Genomic DNA, 23277 nt, shown 5'->3' with positions numbered 1-23277 from the left:
TGGCGTGGGAAGTTCAGCTCCTCTAAGACAGCATGCCTCCATTTCTTCCTGATAAAGAAATTCATCAGTCCCCTCAGGAACTGAAGCACTTTTTAAGCTCTCAGCACCTTGAAGGAGCTTGGGGCCCTTTGCACTTCATCCACAGGTATTTTCCAATCTTTATGCCCCCTAGTTTGTGGGGCTGCATTTTTCCACTCTTAGCTGATTCTGTGCATTTCATTGGCACAAAGTAGGTCATCATCTTTGGCAGACTTTATTTCATGGCACACGTGAAATATCCGCCTGCAAATCCTTCATTTATGCACAAGGAGTTTTCCAGGAGGTTTATCTGCATATCGCTACTGAGTCTGAATGATCCTGCTGTTGCCCATTGCTAGAGGTCCCAGAGTGCTGGGACCTACAGCAGCATATCAGCCTTCCCTGCCTCTTCCCTTACAGACAGCAAAGGAGCGAGAAACAAGGAATATGCCCCCTTTTGAAAATATAGAGAGATTTCAGTGATTTCAGGCTCAGGCCCATAGGTAGAAAATCCCTCCTACAGGTTTGTTATGTTTCCTGTGGAGCTCTTACTGCTTCCATGCAGGCTAGAAACCCAGCAGGACTCCCTCACGTTGCCTAATGGAATTTTTTTTTCTACATTGGCCAGCAGTTTGGACAAACAACTGCAAAAAATTATTTGGGAGGAGATGAAAGCAGCATTTCATTTTTGAAAACACCACCAAAGATTTGAGTGGGTTTAGTGGTTTAGGCAAAGGTTCTGGGTTATTTCTTCCTCGTTCTGAAACAATGTAGCTATCTCTGGAAATTCACACTTGTTTATCACTGTATATTTTAAGATTTTAGCTTGCATAATATATGTGAAGAATACGCATGCAAATCTGCACACGGGATTTATGAGCGGAGCTCCTGCTGAGTCCAGTGGCAAGGTCTCATGGGAGTAATCAACAGGCTTCAGCAGAACTTGTACTCTAGGGATGGATGGAAATGTGAAAACATCTTTGCTTTTCTTATAAGTCCGTCCTGCAATTGCCTTGTTATTGTGTGTGCCTGTAGAAAATGGCGTCTTAAACCTTCTTACCAGCTAAAGACTTAACCGTGAACCCAATCATTTAGGTCCTATAAAGTCTAAACTCCCTTTGGAAAGCTAGAGGAAAGAAGTCAGGAGATTTCATTCTGTTTATTAGGTATTGTATCTCGGGTTTTATTCTGAGACTTCTTTGCAGCTTTGGGAATGCCTTCAAGCAGCCAGATTTCCTCTTTCTTTGCTTCCGAGATGTATGTTCCAGTATGGTTTCTTCCATGTAATTCAGGGCACCGCTAGGAAGCGGAGTGAGGTTGTCAAAGGTGACACAAGGCACAAGGCAGTAAAAAGCAGGAGCCTGAATCTGTGGCAGCAGCCATGGCTTAGCAGTTTGGATGTAGATTGTACCTTTTCCTCCCCTTCTGGTACCCGATGGACCTCCCAAGCTTTTCTGCTAGCAGTAGCTGCTGAAGAGAGAATTTGGTCCATCATTAACCATTGCCTTTTTTAGCAAAACTGTGTACCCTTTGTCCAGCTGTGTCTAATTCTTGGCAGGCTTTATACTAGATGTTAATTTGGATATTAGTTTGCCTGTGGTCAGACTGTATTGCGAACTGTTTATAGGTGCTGATTAATACATGGAACATGTGCAGCCTCGATTACCATATGAATATTTACTTCATGTGGCCTGTGATTGCTGTGAAGTATTGGCAAGAGACTGTGAAAGAGTAAATTGTACAAATAACAATGAGGCCATATTTATCTCAGACCCAAAAGCTTTTAGGGCTTGCAGTAAATTTGCTGCAATAAATAGTCCAGGCTTCTTCTTGGAGGATGCGTATATTCCCCGTTTTGTCACGTGCACACCGCATCCACCCCGCTTCCACTGGGGACATGCATGATCCTATCCCATCCTGGCCAGGCATAAAAAATAGGAAATCTGCTTCGGACCTTTTTAGTGCCACCCCAGTGTCCACCCCACAGGCAGGAGCTTCCTGTGGTTCCTGGGACTGAGGTCAGCGCTCAAGTGTTTCATGTAAACAGTTTAGGTGCTTGGCTGGACTGAGTAGGGATAAAGAGCAGCACTCGCTTAACTGAGGAACTGTCTGTTGATAACTTTTTTCTGAAGCTCTGAGTTATTTTCTCTGATACTTTAATTATAAACCAGAAATCTCTAGGCTTTGAACAATGTCTTTGTTGTGAGATTGTTGTGCCCCCAAGGGCACAAGTTCCAGATTTGCCTTGGAGAGGAACATGTGAAAGAAAAATGCAATATTTACAAATGTGATTAGAAGAGAATTCAGAAGTCCAAAGAGAATCCCTTGGTGAAAATCCTGTGCTTCCAAGCTGGGACACAAGGGCCTGCTGCTTTTTGAGGACAAAGTCCTGTAGTCCCGGACAGTTCAGTCTGTGGCATTGCCACTCATCCAAGCCATTAGCACTTTGGTAAAGCAAGAAATTACAGTAAGGTAGCAAATTTTGTGACATCTGGTAGGTGGTACCTATCCATGTTTCTGCTCTTGTCCTGCAGCCAAGAGTGAAATTGCTTGAGGCTGCCAAGGCTTTGATGGAAGAGGGCTATCTCAAGTGCTGTCATGTTTGCTGCAGGTTCACTGCATGTACAGAAACACCAATTATGTGTCAACTGGTGTGCAGGAACTGTCCTGGACCCACATCAGGATTGGATCCAGCATCCGTTGGTCTCATTTCATAGTCTGGATGCTGACAGGCTGAATCCCTTTGAGAGGAACAATTCCAGCAGGTTCATACTCAAACAAAATGAGAGAAAAAATTTGCATACATCACAGAGCATCATCTCCATCTGGGGACCATATTAACCGTGGAAGACTCCTTGCTTCCATGGGAAGAAAGAGACCTTGTAACTGGGTGGTGTTTTGGATGTGCTGCACGTGTTTAGGACCCACTTCCTGCTCCCCTCAGATGCCCCAGTCCAGGGCTCAGTTCGTGTGAGGAGAAGCCAGTGCCTCCGGAGTCATCTGTGATCCTTTGTCCTGCTTTCTCTCAGGTGCAGAAGGGTAGATATGACACATGCACCATCCCAAAAAATGTAGCAGATGTTCCTGACCCCAGACACACTGAGTAACCACATACTGAGAGGTAGGGTGTAGATGTGCACAACATATCTTGAAAAACACCACTCACAGCTGTAATAAATAGGTTTTCCCCAATCGTAAGACAACATCTATCATTGCCTCCTAATTATGTATTTAGTACAGTTAAATACTTTAAATTGTGCTTTCCCACACACAAGTTCTCTGCTGCAAGGCTGTGATTTCATCCGGTCTGACAAGCTAAACAGGGGTAAGACTGTCTTTTACTTGGCTGGGAAACCCAGAAAATGCTATGATGGTGACTGTGGTGCTGGAGCCAGTGCTTTTCCCTCAGGTCATGAGAGACCCCATCATCCAAGCACCACGTGGGAAGAGCTCTGCTGCTGCAGGTGCTGAGATAAAAGCTCTTAATGGCCATTTTTGGCACATTTGTGAGAGGATGATTCTTAGGCCAGAAGGAATTACCCTAGAAATAGAAATGAGTCATCATGCAGCTGTAATTGCATTTCACCTCTCTGCATAGATTTTATTTAATTTTTTTTTTTTTTTAATATGTGCATTGTATCCTAAATGTGCAGCATTGCTACTTGCAGCTGAAAAAACTACAGCAGTGTTTGGTGGGTAGAATGTTTCCTAAATCTAGTGGGGTCATCTGCGTGGTGGCTGACAGTGCTTGATGGCATAGAGACTCTAGTGTATAAGTAGATGTTCAAGTGCCAAATGCTGTTATTGCTGCTGTTATCTTTGCAGATTACTAAAAAGCAGTGTTGCTGGAGCGGGGCTCTTCGACTCGGGTTTACTTCCAAGGATCCATCAAGGATTAACCCTGACACTCTGCCGAAGTACGCGTGCCCTGACTTGGTTTCCCAAAGTGGTTTTTGGGCCAAGGCTCTGCCGGAAGAGTTTGCGAATGAGGGAAACATCATAGCCTTCTGGGTGGACAAGAAGGGACGCGTTTTCTATCGGGTGAACGACTCAGCTGCGATGCTCTTCTTCAGCGGGGTGAGGACGGCAGAGCCCCTCTGGGCTTTGATTGACGTCTACGGACTCACCCGCGGAGTGCAGCTCTTAGGTGAGTACCTGGGTCCAAACGTGCAGGGATGATGCTGAGGTGTTCCCAGTGAAGGGCCAGCCTGACGCTGCCTGTCCCCCTCACTGTGCTGGGACAGGCGCAGGGAAACGGATGTTGTTCCTCCCCAGAGCATCTCATGACCTCAGCCTGGATCAGTGGGTGTTTGAGATTTAGCATGTAAATATAACATGAGCGGGAGGTGGGAAACAACTGCTACAGTATAGCACTAGAAGCCGTCTGTAAATAAGTGGATTTCTGCTCAGAGGTGTTGCTCTATCAGAGCATAGCCTGGAGTGTGGCATGTACCTTGTAAAACTTTCTTTTTATCTCATCTGCTGCTTTCCCCATGCCAAAGTGGGGAAATGCATTTTACGTGTTATGGATAAATTCTTCCTGGATGGCACTATTATGATTTGCTGGCTGGTTTAATGGGCAGATTTGAAACATGGATATCTTCCAAATTACCTGGGAGAAGCTGCGGCTGGTTTTGCCAGGATGTTGCTTTCACAGAGGAGTTTGACTCATCCTCTGGAGCCTGGAGGTTGGATATACAGTTGGGATTGGAGGACGAGGAGTGCTGAGTGCCTGCGTCTTCTGCTATCCTCAGCTGAAATGGAGATAGTTTGGCATTCATGAGGACTCAATCTAGCCCCAAATGTGCAGGCTGTCAAGGTTTGGGCTATTTGAGTTTATACATCTTAGAAGAACTGAAAAGAGTCTCCAGGACCCAACTTAAGGGGCAGCTAGGTTGCTCGGGGACTAGAGGTGTCATCATGCAGCCTTAGAGTTGGCTTTGCATTGTCACTGGGGGGCAAATCACAGCACTTCTCCATGTGACAGTAGCTTCATGGATCTTATTTTCACCACGGAAAAGGTTAGATGGTACCTGCTGACTTTCATGAGCTGAAGTTCCTTCTGAAGATGAGGTGATCTTGCTAGGCTGAGAGAGATCCTGGCTTTTTCCTGTTGTGCAGCCTGATAATCTCCGTAAAAATGACATCTTCATGCTATATATGAAAAACTTTAATGAAGCCTCTTTCTGACAGTTTTGCCTCCTTTCTGCACTGCTTGGTGTGTTAAAAACTACGGTGGCAGGACTGCCTGTAGCAACCTACACAGCAGGGAAGAGGGATGTGAGTTCAGGGTGTGAAGAAATAGGACTGACCTCTTCTTGCTACAAAAGCTACTGGCCCAAGATTGCACAAGGCAGAGGAGTTAAAGAATTTCTCAGCAGCTTTTTGCTTTCTTTTAGGAGCAGAAAGATTTATCTTTTGCTGTGAATCAGCTTGAATCGGAGCCACTAGGCAACTGTTCATAGGCCAAGGTGGTGGTACTTGAACGGAGATCTAGAATTTGGGCAAATGTGACGCCAAGGGTTCAGTTAGGAAGAACTTAGAAATGACTCCAAGTCCTCCGGCTGCTCTTGCGAGATTTGGCACCTTGGGAACTCCTCTGCCTGATTAATGAGGGCCCATAACTCTGGATTATGTGTTTCCTTTCAAAACACCCGAGAAATCATTTCCTATCCATCATCCGCCCCTGTGTTGTCCTAGCACCACATCCCCTTTCACAAGGAAAATGTGACTCTTGCCAGCCACTGACTTGCCTCTAGTCTAACAGGCTCCGGACTCTCTGGTGGGTATAGCGTCCCTGAATGAAGCAGGCAGCTTCTGAGTTTACACAGTTGGCATGGAGCTCAGATACATGTTTATAGCTCATTCCAGCAGCCTTTAGCAGGCTTTAAGCCTCACAACTGTGCCGAAACATCTTCGACTTGAGTCCTCTCTATCTCCATTCATTATTACACAGCACTAAAAGTCAGAGCAGGGAAATCATCGGCTGTGTTGCCTCTGGATCCTATAGACATAACCACCGCAATGTTCTGCGTGCCTGTTTTAGCGTAGCAGACCACACATACAGTACAGGACAACTTGCCAAAAACTCCCAGGACTTGACAAATGAATTTCATAGCTTAGCTACAAACATATGGTTGAATTCATATGGCATGCAGGGCATCTGATGGAGGCTGGGGATGCTGGAGTGGTATGTTGAACAGAAAAGCCTAGCATTTTAGATTCCAGTTCAGTGATTTATTCTCCCCCAACCCCAAACATATTCCTTGTTCTTGAGCCTCACTATTTTCCCAATGCCTGTAGTGTTGCAGGGTCATACTGCACCTCTGCACTGCCTCCATTTGCTTTTATGTGTATTTCACCCAAGAATCTGACCAAAAGCTTTACCATTTCTGGTGGCTGTCTTTGTTTATCGCAGAATTATTCCCTCCCCACTCCCAATAATGTAACTTCACTTCCAAAATCAGACTTGCCTGAAGGAAAGATGTGTAGCAGTAAGTCTTGTGTCACTGCAAGATCCCAGCTCTTCAGGGGAATGCACAGTGCGCATTTATGTCCCCAAAAGTCACGACTTCCAAAACTTAACATTTTTGTTTCACTTCTCTGCATTACAGTAGCAGTTCTAGCCAAAATTAGGGACCCAATAAATCAGGGTAATGACCAAGTCTAATGACACTGTTCCTGTCTTACAGATTTAATAAAGAGAGGCTTGAACAAAAGGGGGCCCAAAGCCTGGGAGAGTTAAATTATTTGCCAGAGGTTATACAGCAGTGTCACCCAATTCAGGGATGCCATCAGCCCTGTTGCCCAGCTCAGTCCACCCTCCATCTCTGTCAGCATTGCAGGCATTACACAACACCCTGGCATCACTAAATTGTGCCTGTGGATGAAAGAGAAACAGCTGGTTTGTACCTTAATTTTTCATTTCCTTCTGCTTATGGCTTTACCCATAGCATCAGCCTTCCTGATAATTACACACATGTCATTACTGCTGGCAATGCACAGGCTTATGTGGCTGTCGCAGGTCTTCCTGGGTCTGACTGCCCTTGCTGTGCGTTCAGAAGCAGAGCCCTATAAGCAGCTTCTTTGCCCACGTGATTTTGTTCTGAAACAGGTAAAAATGGCTTGCGTGGTCCGCTGCATCTCAGCCGAGGGGAGGTCAGGAACCGAGTTTGGACCATGTCTTGGCTGTCACTGCTGGAGTGAGTCAAAATGAGAGACTGGCTTAAATCCACCCTGAAGCGTGGCTTCAGTGATGCAGTTCACAGAGCTCACACACTTGGTCACAGGTGGGAGGTCACTCCTTGCTCTCCTTGCCTCTACTCACGTTATAGAGAGGAAAAGGTTTAAATTCACCCTGGAATCTGGTGCTCTTCTGACCACAAGGTCTCTGCTGCTTTTGTGACACAATGTAAAGGCTGACAGGAGAGGTTGTTGCAGTTGAGTGCATGCATGTTCTGTGTTTTAGGGGCATGAGTTTTAGCATAGATGCAGGCTTAAGTGACCTGTAAACATGCCCTTATACAGTGACTCTCCTGCTGACATACTTAACTTGCAGGCAGGATGGTTTACAGCTCTACTTCCCTTTTTGGGCAGCTAGTTTTGCACAAGTGCACTTTTACATTCCAGGATACTTTAAAGTAATATTTACTAGAAATGTGGTTTAGCCTTATGTTATCACTTCAACATACACACATGCTCATTCACACTTTAGAAAGAGTCCGAGAAAAATGGAATATAAGCAATCTGCTGCCTTGCTGCTATGATAAAGCATCAAAAAAGAAAAGGAAAGGACCAGCTGTTTAAATTCTGGGGTCTTCAGAGCCCTGGAGGAAGGATGGCAGCTCATGGGAACCAAATGGTGTTGTCTCACGTTAGCCTGCTTCTTTCAAGCACTTGGCTAGTGAGCCTGGCATAGACTAAGAAATGTTCATGTACACTGTCCATGGACTTACCGCTGGACAGCAAGGGTGGCAGCTTTCCTCAGTGATGTGTAAGCTAAAGCCTAATGTGTGTCTTCAGCATTTTCCTGTACCTTTTGGTGGGGAATTCCAGGTTTACCTGCTGTATGGTGCCTTTTTGAAAATTGCCCCATTTTTTTGGCAGTGATATTGTAACACAGGATCACAGAATGGCTGCGATAGGAAAGGAACCATGACGATCATCTAGTCCAAGCATCTAATGTCTTTTCATTCAAAGCGTGGCAGATATGCTCTAGAAGTATGGAAAAATGGGACTGCAAAGAAATTATGATTTCTTAGGATTAGGATATTTCTTAGGATTAGGATATATTCCCTGTATTTCCAGTGGGGTAACGTGAGGAATGATTTGTTCATTTTCCTTAGTTCCATTTGTTACTAGTATGGTCAGCAACCAAACCCCTTTATTGTTTATTACTCCATTCATGTTGTTCTCCTATCCATCTGTATTTTCATTCATGTAGTATTTCAAAGTAGTTTTAGTGTTTTACCAGCACAGACTTGGAAACCCAAGGATAATTGTGTTTAGATTGGCAGACTGAGAGGCACCTGTTAAAAGCAAAGCTTTACCACCTCTTGGAAAGATAAAATATGTGAAAAACAAGTAAGACCTTGCAAACTGGGAAAATTTTAAATGCACAAATATTAAATGTACATGTATGAAATTTACCTGAAGTAGAAACAGTATAAATATATACTTCAATCATAAATATGTATACAGATTCTAGTAGAATTAACTGATAGTGGTGTATATTATATTAGATATTTGGGGAATCTTCTCTTTCTCCAGATCCCCTTCCTAGCTTCTTATTGCTTCATGTTTGCAAAATATCAAAGCTCAAAATATGCACTGATCATGGATGGAAATGTACCGATCTCAGGACTCAAGCTAGCGTATATTTGACAAGGAAGTTGCACATTTTGTAGGGAAGGAAGAAAACATGTTTTTCTTTCTTTACCCCTGTCAGTTCTTAGGTAAATTGAATCTCTAGCTCCAGGGCACCTTTAGAAGAAACATTAAATAAGCCTCAAATGAGGTGGATTTATGGGCAAATTTCAGGTGTGAATGGTATAAGACTGATGATAAATCTAATTTATCACATGCATCTGCAATTTTACCATGTGGTTATTACTGTTGTATTTTCCAAGTGCAAAACTTATTTTCCACTGCCCATGGGAATCCATTTCTGTTGCTATTCTGACACATGCAAATAAGCAGACTGATCTGCCGAGAGTGCTTTGCACTAAACAAAATGGGATAATCAAATATGACTGCAGTGTATTTTTATGGTGTATTGTTGAAAGTGGAAGCTATAAACTATTTACCCTCTCTGTGGAAGTCTGTGACTATCTGATGGAAAAGAATAATATGTGTTTAAACTGAGTCCTACTTAATGAAGGCAAGATATACACAACCTGCAAACAGTCAGTTGTCATTGTTTTTCCGCATCTCCTAAGGGGAGAGAGAATTTAAATTGCTCATAAAGTTTTATTGTTGTCTCTATGGCAGCTGCAGGAAGCTCTCTAACACAGCTAAAAATGTGAAAACAGTTTAATAAATAACTCATCTCTTGCCATTTTAATTAATCCCTGCTTTGCCTTAGCACCTCTGGAGGGACATATTTTTCCAGGTGCGATAAGTACCCAAAAGCGAGCCCACAGCCCAAGGGCAGCTCCTTGTGCCTGAAGGTCTGTCTGTCCTCCAGGTCCGTCTGTCTTGCTTATGATAAGGCTGCTGGAGGCAGCACTTTCAAGCAAGCCAGAGCTCATCTTGGCCTCGTGAGCGCAGTGGCTTTTTTTCCTTCTCTTTGCATTCGACTGTAAACGGGAGAATTTGTGCCCACGAGCCTGGGCTGGCACCTGCCCCAGCCTGCCTGACCCGGGGCGGGAAGGCAGCATCACCCTGCCCTGCCCAGCCCTGCCCTCCTGCTGCCTGCGCTGGGGGCGTCGGGCTGTGCGGCTGAATGGCAAATACCCAGTAAGTCTGAACAACCAGGTGCCAAGTAAAATAAGGCCTCTGAGGAATCAGCATCTTGGACTTCACCGGGTCTCGATGAGGTGTTGAATTATGGAATTGCACACATGCTGTGTGCCTTATGTATTATCAGCGTTGCTCGTTGGTGTACGTGTTGCTTTCACCTGAACCACTTTTGCCTTAGCAGGACTGCTCGTGGAGCTAAAGCATTACTGCAGGTGAACAGAAAGGACAAAATCTGGCACGTAATGTGCTATTGGGGATATGTACATGATCCAAAATTGTATCTCCATTGGTGTCAGGAGAGCCTGCAAGTGAACCTGGGTAGGAGTAAACTTAAGAGGGATTAGTCTGGCTGTTATTGCCCAGACTGAGAAAAATGAAGACTGTAACTAGACAGAATGACCAGTGGAAAAATAAATTCTGTGCTTTATAAAGTTCCTTTAGTTCTGGTAAGCTGAAATATTGTTCCTACCACAGGCAAGAAGGGCTTTATAACAATATTTTCCATGTTGCACATAAAAGCCCAAGGAAAAATGAAAACTCTGACAACTGTAAGTGGTATTTACATTATGGGTATGTGTACGCTGTAGTTCAGATGCTGACACTGCAAAGATAGGCCCCTGTGTTAAAAATAATGATGCCTTCAATTAAATATCTGTTCTGATGATGGCTGTTGCTTTAAGGAGGTAAATATTGCTGGTTTACACCAAGAAGTTTATCTTGCCTTTCCTAAGTGGTGTTATTTTTTAGCAGAAGTGTGGAACCTGTAGACTGGAAACAGTGATTCCAATTAAAAGGGCTTTGACTGTCTTTTACTTCTACTAAAGGTATAAACTACTGGAATAATTGAATATATACTGAATTTATTACACAGCTATAGATAGTTACAGAGGTTTCATGTGTAGACAAGACCTTAGAGAATAATAGCACACCACTAATGCAGCAGTATATTCTTTTGGGAAACATTTCAGAGAGTTCCTTATGTGAGCAAAGATTTTGATGTTTTGATTTAAACCAATAGGATAAGGTATCTATGTTGCTTTTTAAACAAATCCATTCTCTTACCTGATACTTAATGCCATATATAATTGTATTTTCCTTCATTTGTCTAGTGTGGTTCCTACTATAATTCGGTAAGTAACAAGTGTCTTTAAAAAGAAGGGTGGAGAGAATGTGTTGGTACAGGGGCTTCATCTTTGCAGCTTTCTTAATACCTGTCTCCAATATATTCACCAAAATAGTTTAAACTGTAGAAACCTTGGGCTGTAATGCTGAAAGCTAATTCCTCTTTATTCATAAAGCTATAGCTTGACAAAAACAGTGTGCGTTTACTCTGGTGTAAGACAGTTGGAGCTGGAGGTAAGTTTTGGATGTAAACTGAGTAGATGATCTGGTAAAAGTATAACAATTTATTGTGCTAATCTTGCAATTCCAGCTGTTCCAGCTGTGGAGGCCCTTTCCCCTAAGCCTATATGACAGATGACGGCTAAACATTGCTTATATGATAAAACTAAACACCGGCTCTGTACAGTATGTCTCTGCTGGCGTGAGATAGCACTTTGTCATTTCAGCGTCTAATTGGTATCACAGCTGCTGAATATGCAATTTACCGTGTAGAGGATATGATTTTGTTATCCCTGTAGGTGTCTGGGTTATTAAAAAAGTTTGACACCTTTAATAAAACTAAATTGGCTTTTCCATACGTATCAGCAACAGAGCTAAAAATGAGATTGCTTTGTACTCCAAAGCCTCCATTTGTTTTTCCAAGCTATATAAGCAGAACTGGTGTTGTTGGGCTCAGTCTGGAAATCCTTGCCTATAGCCCTGTTCTACTCTCAATTTTACTAGCCTAAACTTGCAGCCACCTGTGGAGTTAGTCTGGTTTTACACTATGAACAGAATCTAGGTCCTGGTTTTTGCTCATCCATCACTTCTCTTTGGCCAAACACCGAGCAGCAGAAGCTCCTCCAGACCTTACCTGGCCTGTCCCAAAGAAAATCAAGCATTTTGACTGAGGGAACCTGTGCTGATCCAAGCCAGGACCTCTCCTTCCATGTACCCTTGTCAGCAGAAATGAGCCTTTCAGGCTCTGCGTGAGTGTAACTGTTCACAAGTGGCTGAAAAATGGCAAAAATACAAGTGGTGTCATCTGGTTGTGCAGACTCAGAAGATCTCTCTGTAGTGACTCGGGTCTGCACTCACTGAAGGCTGCTCTCCCAGCACTGATGGACTGATGCAGCAATGCCCAGCCCAGTCAAGTATGCAGTGCCCCCTGCCACAGTGTTAAATTCTCACCAAACCATGCTATCAATATAACTATTGCTAAATTATGGTACGTTCTTGCATCAAAAAGTTATTGTCCATGTGTGATGCGTAAAAGTGTGCCTGATACTTGCTACCAGTAACTGGCCGTAGACACTAAATTTCGCACTGAATCATGATGCCCATACATGGGCTAGAATGACCTATTTCTTCATTTATGCCAAAAAAATTAATTAGTTTGGATTTCATAGGCAGAAATAGCCTCTATGTTCAGCAGCTGTATATGACCCTTTTCTGACATGTATGAAATGCAATTCATATGACTGTGTGTCTGTACAAACAGTACAGTGCAACTTTGGGGTTGTCTAGACAGAGGATGTGTTCAGTCAAATGAATTTCTTAAAAGTAAAATTTTCAGTGGTGCTTCCAGGGCAGTCAAATGCAAAGGCATTGCTGGTGCTCTGGGACAGGGGTTGGGCAGAATGGGAACGTGCACGGAGGAGAGATCCCTGTGCTGACCCACGTGTGTGTGTGTGCGCGCGCTCTTCCCTGCATATCTGCTTCACCCCATGCTGGAGGCAGAGCCTGGGGCTGAGTGAGCCCTTGGTCTTGCACCACTTTTCTTCTGTCCTCAGCTTGCTGCAGTCTTGTTCCTAGTCCTGGCCTTAGCTTGGGACACTCACACTGGGTGACTGAAGGTCCATTGAATCCAGTGTCCTGTCTCTCACAACAACCAGCATCTCTAGGCTCTCCTTGGAACAAATTTCTGCAAGTGCAGGTGTTACTTTCTCCTGCCTTTCGTCTTTAGTTGTGCTGAGCTACTACTTCTGTTCTCTGAGAATACTACCTGTGTTGAATCAACTCCTGATTTTGATGCAGAGGCTACATCAGCTCTGCTTATGATGCAGCTGATAGCGCAAGGTGCTGTGCTCAGTGAGACGCTGGGCTCCTCTCTCTTGCCCAGACATTTAGGGAAATCTGGGTCTTGCATTCTTCTATCACACTCTTTTGATCATACTTTCATAATATGTTCTTCTGACAGTATTACATGTTTCCCCTATGTTGTGGCATTTGGTGAAAATATCATCCCTTGTACTGACATGCACTAGGTAAGTGCTTCTTCCTATTGTCATGGGAATTATAGCAGGGTACTGTTGGCAGAACTTTGCGAAATTTATAAAGAGCATTTCCATGTATATAGGATGGAATAGTATGTCCAGTCACTTACAAGTTTTGATTCTCATGCATTAGCATAATTTTGATGTTAAAGGCCTTTACAGAAATATTTTAAAAGAAATTTCCATTCCATCTGCTCCTATTAGATTTTGAAATTAAACTTATTTGGGACTGGTAAATTTTTAGTCTGTAGCTAGGGATAAAAGATTGTTAAATCAGATTGCTGGCCACTGAATCAAATCTTGTGCTACTGGCTATGGCTGGTGTGTTTAAGAAGATGAAAATCTCTTGCGATGCATCTGGCCACCGGTGTGACCCTTCACAGACAATTAATTCTCTTCAGGAAAAAAAGAAAAAAGTTTAATTGCTCTATTTTCTTTTAAGAGGATAAAGACCACTCCAGGGAAAAAGCCTTTAGAACCCAATAATCCTATTCCCGTGCTGGTACCATGCCAATAAATACTGCATCACTTGCATGGAAAGATCTGAAGCCTCCAAAATCTTTAATGCAGAGCATTCCCTCTTTCTCTGCGCACCCGAGCCCAGAGTACCCCAGCACCTCAGAGCTGTGTAAGTGTTTACTTGAACCAGGAGACTGATGACAATTTGATCAATGTGTTTCCATAGACATTTACATTTCCTCCTCATTCTTCAGTGCTGTTTCCCTGGCTGATTTTCTTTGCCCTCTTTGGTATCTGTAGGCAGCAGCCATCACCCTCCTGAGCCCTTCACAGGCATCAGCAGACTGCTCTGTTATCCCAGCATGGCTTGAGTGAAAGCATCTTTGTGACAAAAGCATCAGTCCTGTTGGTTTCTGCTCCTGTTTCTAAGGCCTGGTTGGTTCTAGCTGAATCTGATTCAATGACTCCATACACTGGAGTATACTTGTGTCTCAGATGAGCCTTGACATTGCCTGCATTTGTCAAAACACTTTTTATTGCTTTGTTCCTAACATGGTAGAGTCTGCAGATCTTGTCTGTAATGCTGTTTGGCCAGGTGGAAGGAAATTGGCCTCATGCTGAAGGTAGTTCTAGAAACAGTTGGAAAGAAAACTGAACTAATGGAGAGTTTCACTGCGGAGCTGCAGGGATTGGCAATTTCAACTCTGCCTAATTGGCTCACTCGAGAAATACATAAATAGTTTGGTCTTAGATCATAATCACTATTATGACTATTTGTATGATAATTTCTAGTGCTTTAGCTTTGGATGTGAGACCTAAAAGACCAATGCTCCATAAAAAACAGATGAGCTCCAAAGAGTCTAAGTAACAATCTCATGGTGAGGCAGAGGGTGGTCTGTGTTGGCAGGCTAATGGATGAAAGCTGATGGAGGAGAAATTCAAGTAGGAGGTAAAATACCATTTTTTTAAAGGTGTGTAGTTTCCAACTGGACAGATTACCCATTCTCAGTTGCTCAGAAAAGAAGACTGCATAGGCTGCAGGACATTAATTCAACAGGGTGGTTAACTACTTACCCACCTCTTGCACATATGTAGTTCTATCTGGTGGTGCCAGAAATCAGGTATATGCTTGAGTAAGTCTGTTAATTCACATTCCTAAAGATAGCCATGTGCTTAAGTGCTTTGCTGGATCTTTTTCTTCGCCATCTGCTTGTTACTGGGTTCTGTGCAGGGCTTGCTAGGTCAAAAACAGTGGTCTGTGGTTAATCAGTAATCAGTGGTTATGCAGGGATCAGGCTTTGTGCTTAATGGTTTTTCTGGCCTGAGAAGCAAAGACTCTTTGAAGAGGAGGATGGGAAAGAGGAGGAGAGAGATGAGCATGAGCAGGGGAGGCTGGAACACACTGCTGAAGTTGGAGGGGAGGTAGAGAGGTTGCCTCTCAGCAATGCTTGCTTTTCTTGGAAAACATGGGTAGTTTCTTTGCAGGGAGGGGTTTAAGAAGGGGTCCAGAAGCACAGAATCATAGAATAGAATCACAGAATCGTTCAGGTTGGAAAAGACCTTAAGATCATCCAGTCCAACCATTGACCTAACACTACCAAGTCCACCACTAAACCAATTAAGGGTAGAGTAATAATTAATTTCATGTTTCCTGGCTTGGTGGCTGGATTATTTTTTAATGAAGTAAAACTAGGAATCATTAAGGTTGGAAAGGACCTCTAAGATCATCAGTTCAACCATCAACCCAACACTACCATGCCCACTAAACTATGTCCCAAAGTGCCACGTCTATATGGTTTTTGAACACCTCCAGGGATGATGACTCCACCACCTCTCTGGGCAGCCTGTTCCAATGCCTGACCACTCTTTCCTTGAAGAAATTTTTCCTAATATCTAATCTAAACCTCCCCTGATGCAATTTGAGGCCATTACCTCTTGTCCTATTGCTTGTTACTTGGGAGAAGAGACCAACACCCGCCTCACTACAACCTCCTTTCAGGTAGTTGTAGAGAGCGATAAGGTCTCCCCTGAACCTGCTCTTCTCCAGACTAAACAATCCCAGTTCCCTCAGCCGCTCCTCATAAGACTTGTGCTCTAGACCCAGCTTCATTGCCCTTCTCTGGACACACTCCAGCAGCTCAATGTCCTTCTTGTAGTGAGGGGCCCAAAACTGGACACTGTATTCGAGGTGCAGCCTCACCAATGTGGGGTACAGGGGGACAATCACTTCCCTGCTCCTGCTGGCCACAGCATTCCTGATGCAAGCCAGGATGCTGTTGGCCTTCTTGGCCACCTGGGCACACAGGTGTTGTATCACAGCCAGCTGTTGACCAACACCCCCAGGTCCTTTTTTGCCAGGCAGCTTTCCAGCCACTCTTCCCCAAGCCTGTAGCATTGCATGGGGCTGTTGTGACTCAAGTGCAGGACCTGGCACTTGGCCTTGTTGAACCTCATACAATTGGTTGGCCTCAGCCCATTGATCCAGCCTGCCCAGATCCCTCTGCAGGGCCGTCCTACCCTCCAGCAGATCGACACTCCCACCCAATTTGGTGTCACCTGCAAACTTATTGAGGGTGCACTCAATCCCTTCATCCAGATCGTTGATAAAGATATTAAAAAAGAATGGTCCCAAAACTGAGCCCTGGGGAACACTGCTTGTGACCGGTCACCAACTGGACTTAACTCCATTCACAACAACTCTCTGGGCTTGGCCATCCAGCCAGTTTTTTACCCAGCGAAGAGTACACCTGCCTAGGCCATGAGCCGCCAGCTTCCCTAGGAGACTGCTGTGGGAGATGGTGTCAGAGGCTTTGCTAAAGTCCAGGTAGATGACATCCAGAGCCTTTCCCTCATCCACTAGGTGGGTCACCAGGTCATAAAAGGAGATCAGGTTGGTCAAGCAGGACCTGCCTTTCATGAACCGATATGTTGGCTGGGCCTGATCCCCTGGTTGTCCTGCATATGCCTGTTGAGCATACTCAAGATGAACCTCTCCATAATCTTCCCCGGCACCGAGGTCAGGCTGACAGGCCTGTAGTTCCCCGGGTCCTCCTTCCGGCCCTTCTTGTAGATGGGCGTCACATTGGCAAGCCTCCAGTTGTCTGGGACCTCCCCTGTTAACCAGGGCTGCTGATAGATGATGGAAAGTGGCTTGGTAAGCTCCTCTGCCAGCTCCCTCAGTACTCTTGGGTGGATCCCATCCAGCCCCATAGGCTTGTGAGTGTCCAGGTGGTGTAGCAGGTCATTAACTGCTTCCTCCTGGATTATGGGGGCTTCATTCTGCTCCCTGTCCCTGTCTTCCAGCTCAGGGGGCTGAATACCCTGGGGATAACTGGTCTGACTGTTAAAGACTGAGGCAAAGGTGGCATTAAATACCTCAGCCTTTTCCTCATCCTTGATGGCAATGTTCCCCCCCGCATCCAATAAAGGGTGGAGATTCTGCTTGGCTCTCTTTTTGTTGTTAATGTATTTGTAGAAACGTTTTTTATTGTCTCTTACAACGGTGGCCAGATTGAGCTCTAGCTGGGCTTTTGCCTTTCTAATTTCCTCTCTGCATGACCTAATGAGATCCCTGTACTCTTCTTGAGTTGCCTGCCCCTTCTTCCAAAAGTGGTAGGCTCTCCTTTTTTCCCTGAGTCCCAACAAAAGCTCCCTGTTCAGCCAGGCCAGACATCTTCCCTGCCGGTTCGTCTTATGGCACATGGGGACAGCCCGCTCCTGCACCTTTAAGACTTCCTTCTTGAAGAATGCCCAGCCTTCCTCGACCCCTTTGCCCATCAGGACTGCCTCCCAAGGGACTTTCCCAAGCAGTGTCCTGAACAGGCCAAAGTCTGCCCTTTGGAAGTCCATGGTAGTGGTTTTATTGGCCCTCCTCTTTACTTCGCCAAGAATTGAAAACTCTATCATATCATGGTCGCTAAGCCCAAGATGGCCTCTGACCATGACATCTCCCACGAGTCCTTTTCTCTTTGTAGACAGCAGGTCAAGCAAGGCGCTACCCCTGGTAGGTTCACTTACCAGCTGTGTCAAGGAGTTATCTTCCACACACTCCAGGAACCTCCTAGACTGTTTCCTCTCTGCTGTGTTGTATTTCCAGCAGATGTCAGGCAAGTTGAAGTCTCCCATGAGAACAAGGGCTAGCGATTGTGAGACTTCTGCCAGCCACTTACAGAATGCATGAGGGGAGCAGGAAGATGAAAGCATGGAAACAGGGTGAACTGCTCTCTGAAAGTGATGAAGGACATGTTTGGCAGAGAGAGACCAGGTTATATTGATGGGGAAGGCAAGAACAGCCCAGTGACCAAGATACCATCTCTTTCTTGCCTGGTTTCTTTGCTCGTATGAGGTTCAACTTACACTTGTAAAGCACTGGCTTATTTTGACTTTGTGTTGATAATTCATAACCCAAAGGCTTTGGTTTCTTCCTCCCTGCCCACCCCCCCCCCCCCACCCCCCCCTTTATCTGGACAATGCAGTGTCTTAGGCATGTTTGAACTGTTTTGCAATGGGTCACTGTGGATGCCTGGCATGTTCCTTGAAGATAAGTGAGCTCTTTCATCAGGTGAAGTACATACTACTGACACTCTATCAAAGGGATCATGAAGACATAGGAGAAAAATGATCCATGGGGAAATATCTGAGTCGGATCTGTTTCTTAGATCCCGAATTAGATTGGTGGCTTTTTGTTCTGCTCTTGATAACACCTATTTTTCTTTGTGCAATGGCTCTTTTCATCATTTAGTTAATTTATTATAGAAGTCTTCTGCTAATAACAAACACTGACAGATCTATCAAAGGGGTGTTTTGGATGAAGGTGAACAGGCTGTGTGAGGAGAGAGGAGATACTCTTTTATTCGTCAGTGGTTTGCAGCGGGGATTTCACACTCCTCAGTCTGTGTCTGTGGAATTTGCTGCCAGATGAACTCCTGTCTATTGAGTTGCACTTTAGAGTCTAATCTTCTACTTAGTAGCACCTCTAGCTTGCTTGGCTGAGGGGAAAAAAAAACCCCAACCCTCTTTAAAATATGTACTGAGTGCAGTATTTTCCTGCAGAGGGTTTAGTTACAACAGAGAACCTAGAAAACTAATGTAAATTAATTGCAAATATGGCTTTTAAAAGGGCTAGCTGTGCCGACCTGAATAATTTCTATGGGCAAGCAATTAGAATTGAAATAGAATCATAGAATGGTTTGGGTTGGAAGGAACCTTAAAGATCATCTAGTTCCAACTTCCCTGTCATGGTCAGGGACACCTTTCACTAGACCAGGTTGCTCAAAGCCCCATCCAGCCTGGCCTTGAACACTTCCAGGGATGGGGCATCCACAGCTTCTCTGGGCAACCTGTTCCAGTGCCTCACCACCCTCATAGTGAAGAATTTCTTCCTTACATCTAATCTAAATCTACCCTCTTTCAGTTTAAAGCCATTACCCCTTTTCCTATCACTACATGCCCTTGTAAAAAGTCCCTCTCCAGCTTTCTTGTAGGCTCCCTTCAGGTACTGGAAGGCTGCTATAAGGTTTTCCTGGAGCCTTCTCTTCTCCAGGCTGAACAACCCCAACTCTCTCAGCCTGTCTTCAAGGGAGAGGTGCTCCAGCCCTCTGGTCATCTTTGTGGCCCTCCTCTGGACTCGCTCCAACGGGTCTGTGTCCTTCTTATGTTGGGGGCCCCAGAGCTAATGCAGTAATCTAGGTGGGGTCTCACGAGAGTGGAGTAGAGGGGGAGAATCACCTCCCTTGACCTGCTGGTCATGCTTCTTTTGGTGCAGCCCAGGATCTGGTTGGCTTTCTGGGCTGCAAGCACACATTGCCAGGTCATGTTGAGCTTCTCCTCAACCAACACCCCCAAGTCTTTCTCCTCAGGGGTGCTCTCAATCCATTCTCCACCCAGCCTGTATTTGTGCTTGGTATTGCCCTGACGCATGTGCAGGGCATTGCACTTGGCCTTGTTGAAATTCATGAGGTTCACACAGGCCTGCCTCTCAAGGTTCCTCTGGATGGCATCCCTTCCCTCCAGTGTGTCAACTGCACCACACAGCTTGGTGTTGTCAGCAAACTTGCTGAGGGTGCACTCGATCCCACCGTCCATGTTGCCGACAAAGATGTTAAACAGCACCGGTCCCAATACTGACCCCTGAGGAACGCCACTTGTCGCTGGTCTCCACTTGGACATCGAGCTGTTGGCCGCAATGGTAAGGGCCCCAAAGAGAGTATTTCCAGCTTATTTTTCATTCTGGTCTACTTTAGTAACTCCAGATAAGCTACTCATTTAGCCAGTTGAACCCAAAAGGATTCAAAACCTATCTATCTGAGAGATTTCAAAACAGTCCATTTTAGCAGAAGATCTCAGCACAATATGGCCAGTTTGAAAACCCATTGTTACTAAATTCTCATGGCCTGGAACAAGCTGCTAAAGCCACTGTGTTCCCTCCCTACCTGTGACCCAAGATTTCTTAGTCTCCAGAGAAATAAATTCTGCTAATTTCTGTAGTCATGATGCTGTAGAGCGAACATGGACTCAAACACCTAATGATGGGAAACTGCAACACTAAAACTGGTCTGAGATATTCTTTGGTGTCACCTTGTTTTCCACCTGTGGCATCGAATGATAGAACAACAGACAGGTCCCCAAACAAAATCACTGCAGCCTCGACTGCTCAGCTTCACTGCAGTCAGGAAAAGAATATTAAATATGGAGACAGGGTTGCAATCAGACTTTCTGAGGAAATAATAACCTGGGAAATTCTGACTCATGCTGATTTGTGATCAAGGACTGTGACTGAGATACCAAAAAAAGGAATTGAATCAGATTTTCATGGCTGTGTCAGAATGAATTAATTCTCATCATATAACTGGAAAAGATTTAACATCACAGAAGCATTTTTAGAATGACAGCAGGATATGGAGGCTGTGGTAAAGAAGAAAACATGATTATTGGGCTGGAGAGACTGACAGTGAGCAAAGATAAAAAAGAACTAAATATACCATAAAATAATAGCTTGGTTAAATAGCTGCCAATAGGAATATCCTGAGGAGGGGACAGCAGTTGTCAGCATCTGGGACTGCTGGCTGCAAATATGCCCTGGACGATGCTTATGACGGAATAATCAACATTGAAACATCTTCAGGAGTGACGGTGAAGTTGTCCTTAGGTCTATCCAGAACAGTTGGAGAAGCTGCTATCATTCACTGCTGTTTTTACCCTTCTCCTAAAGCCGGGAAGAGATGGCTGTCTGGGCTTGTCCAGTGGCCGCCGTTTACCCCTGTGCCCACCTCCGAGAGGGGCTAAGATTTTTTTTTTTCCCCTCTCACTTTTGTGGTTGCCAGCAAAACTTCTAAAATAAATCAAAAGTCAGCTGAGCTCACACTGAATCTCTCTAAACCAGTGTCAGGCTGTTTCCTGGGCTCTCTTTGGGACCTTTACCATCCATTTATTCTCTCCAATACATGTTTGTCTCTCAAATTTTATGTCTGGATGGCAGAACCACGTTGGCTGCCCACTGAAAGAACGGAGTGCTGTCAGTCTGTTCTGCGTTGTGCTGTGCTGTGGCCAGGAGGGGTTTGGAGGCACGAGGAGGCTTCCCTTTCCTTACAGAAAGCATCTGGCTCTGGAAGCAAACACAGGAGGAAATCCTGTTTCCACTTGCCATTGTACCTCTCCTTATTCTGGAGGATGTGCTGTCAGCTGAGCAGCAGCTGAAAGGGCTGCAGGAAGGAGCAGGCATTGCTTCTCGCAGGTCACAGGAGGCAGGCGAGCTCCCTGAGCCTGCCCCTGGGGGTTTGTCACTGCACAAATTCAATGCCCAGCTTGAGGACTAAGGAACTGTTTCCATGTTTTCTATTGATTGCTGCAGTTTCCTTTTGTGGTTCTCTTGGGTTCTTCAAATAGGGCAGTAGTAGCTTTAACACCCACTTGAGTTTTTTGCTTGCTTGTTTGCTTCCTACCGAGCTCTAGGAATATTTTTTTCCCCCACATTAAAAGAGAAAAAAAAAAAAAAAAAGCCCAGACAGAGTTTGGTCCATTATTTTTATGAGGGAAGAATATTTATTAGGATTTAATTGTGCAGGAAAGGCAGCCAAGCACTGCCTGCAGGCAAAGCTTTTACACACTGGTATGAGTACATCAGCTCAATAACTAATGGTTAACAGGAAGGGTCAAAAAGCTGTCCTTAATTTTAGGGGTAAAGGATTCAGCTATTGATTCAGGCTCAGATTTCTCATCTTCCTGGGACGAATCACACAAGAGTCTGCTTTCTGCAGGTGGAGATACTGCTTTTCTTCCTGACAGGGGACTGTGGGTTTCAACTCCTCTGAGTTACTGGACTCCTCATGTGCTAAAGTGAGCAAGCCAAGCTACCGGTCCAAGAGAAGTGCCTTACCTTTGTTTGACTGCTGTACCTTGTGAGTGTGTTTCTGGCAGAGACATGAGTTACTGCTTCATGATTCAATTTTATATTGTGTTGCATATGCCAAAGGCTTTACTGGGATGCTCCTACCCTGCTAGACACAACCGTTATTAAAGCTTAGGTGAGTGAACTCAATTTCCCCTAAAATTGCCAAACAATTCTAGGTATTATTGGTGAGGATAATTAGGATAAGATGCTGGTACGCTGAGCAGAATGGGTGGCCTTTGTGAGGCTCATCCATTATTAATCAGCCATGTAATTTCCCTTAAGTGACAAGGTGCGATTGCTTTTCTTTAGGCCCAATTGCACCTTCATGCTATGAGCAGAGATGAGACCCTCTCGCCTGCGTTATTGTGAATTACCCATTTTGGAAATGAGGATGCTGTACATTGGAGATACTGCCTGGGAGCTCACTCCTGAGACAGAGAGACAATCAGATGCTGAATAAGCAAGAAATGAATTCTTCCTCCCCTTTCTCCTTTCCCACATAAGAGATGGCTTTGTTTTTGCTGGAGCTTTGCCTGCGTAAAGGCTGCAGTATGGAGCCAGTGTGTGCCATCACACTTAACCTTTGGCATGTCAGAAAGCAGCTTATGGTAGGGGCAAAAAGCCCCCTCTGATGGCAGTATCTGCTGAGTGTGGCTGCAGGGCGGAGGGCGTAAAACATTAGAAAACAAATTCCTCACAGATGAAACAAATGTAGTAACATGATTTAATGCAACCTAACAGTTGTGCTTCAAGTGACTTATAATGAAGAACAAATCAGTATACTCCTTGTTAAAAACAGAGTGAGAGCATGATAAACATAACCTTATTGAACTTAAGGAAGCATAAATCACTTGTAATTCAAAAGCATTATAAAAAATAATTATGATTCTCTGCTGAACTCTGTTTTACGGTCTGTGAAAACTTCTTATGTTTTGCTTTCAAAAAGGCATTTCTTTTAATCAAAGTTGCTCCAATTAGAGGGAGGGGTAATGATCCAGAAGATAGCTGAGTGATGTTGCCTTTTTCAGGATCTCTACAGCTGCCATTTTCATAGCACGAATAGTGATGCTTGGT

General features: G+C 44.6%; 1 protein-coding gene across 2 annotated transcripts in view; it reads left to right on the top strand.

Annotated features, from left to right (window-relative positions):
* The window catches only part of NEURL1 (neuralized E3 ubiquitin protein ligase 1), a 169129-nt gene that overhangs the window by 100561 nt on the left and 45291 nt on the right, over positions 1 to 23277 (top strand). For both annotated transcript variants that reach the window (XM_075717826.1, XM_075717825.1), the window contains one exon: positions 3844 to 4165. In XM_075717826.1, the coding sequence (XP_075573941.1) occupies positions 3844 to 4165 (322 nt within the window). The remainder of the gene's footprint in view (positions 1 to 3843; positions 4166 to 23277) is intronic.

This window comes from Pelecanus crispus, chromosome 10 (assembly GCF_030463565.1).
Source record: "Pelecanus crispus isolate bPelCri1 chromosome 10, bPelCri1.pri, whole genome shotgun sequence".
In the NCBI taxonomy this organism is placed as follows: domain Eukaryota; kingdom Metazoa; phylum Chordata; class Aves; order Pelecaniformes; family Pelecanidae; genus Pelecanus; species Pelecanus crispus.
The sequence above is the reverse complement of the archived record's forward strand: the minus strand, read 5'-3'. Positions and strand labels throughout refer to the sequence as shown.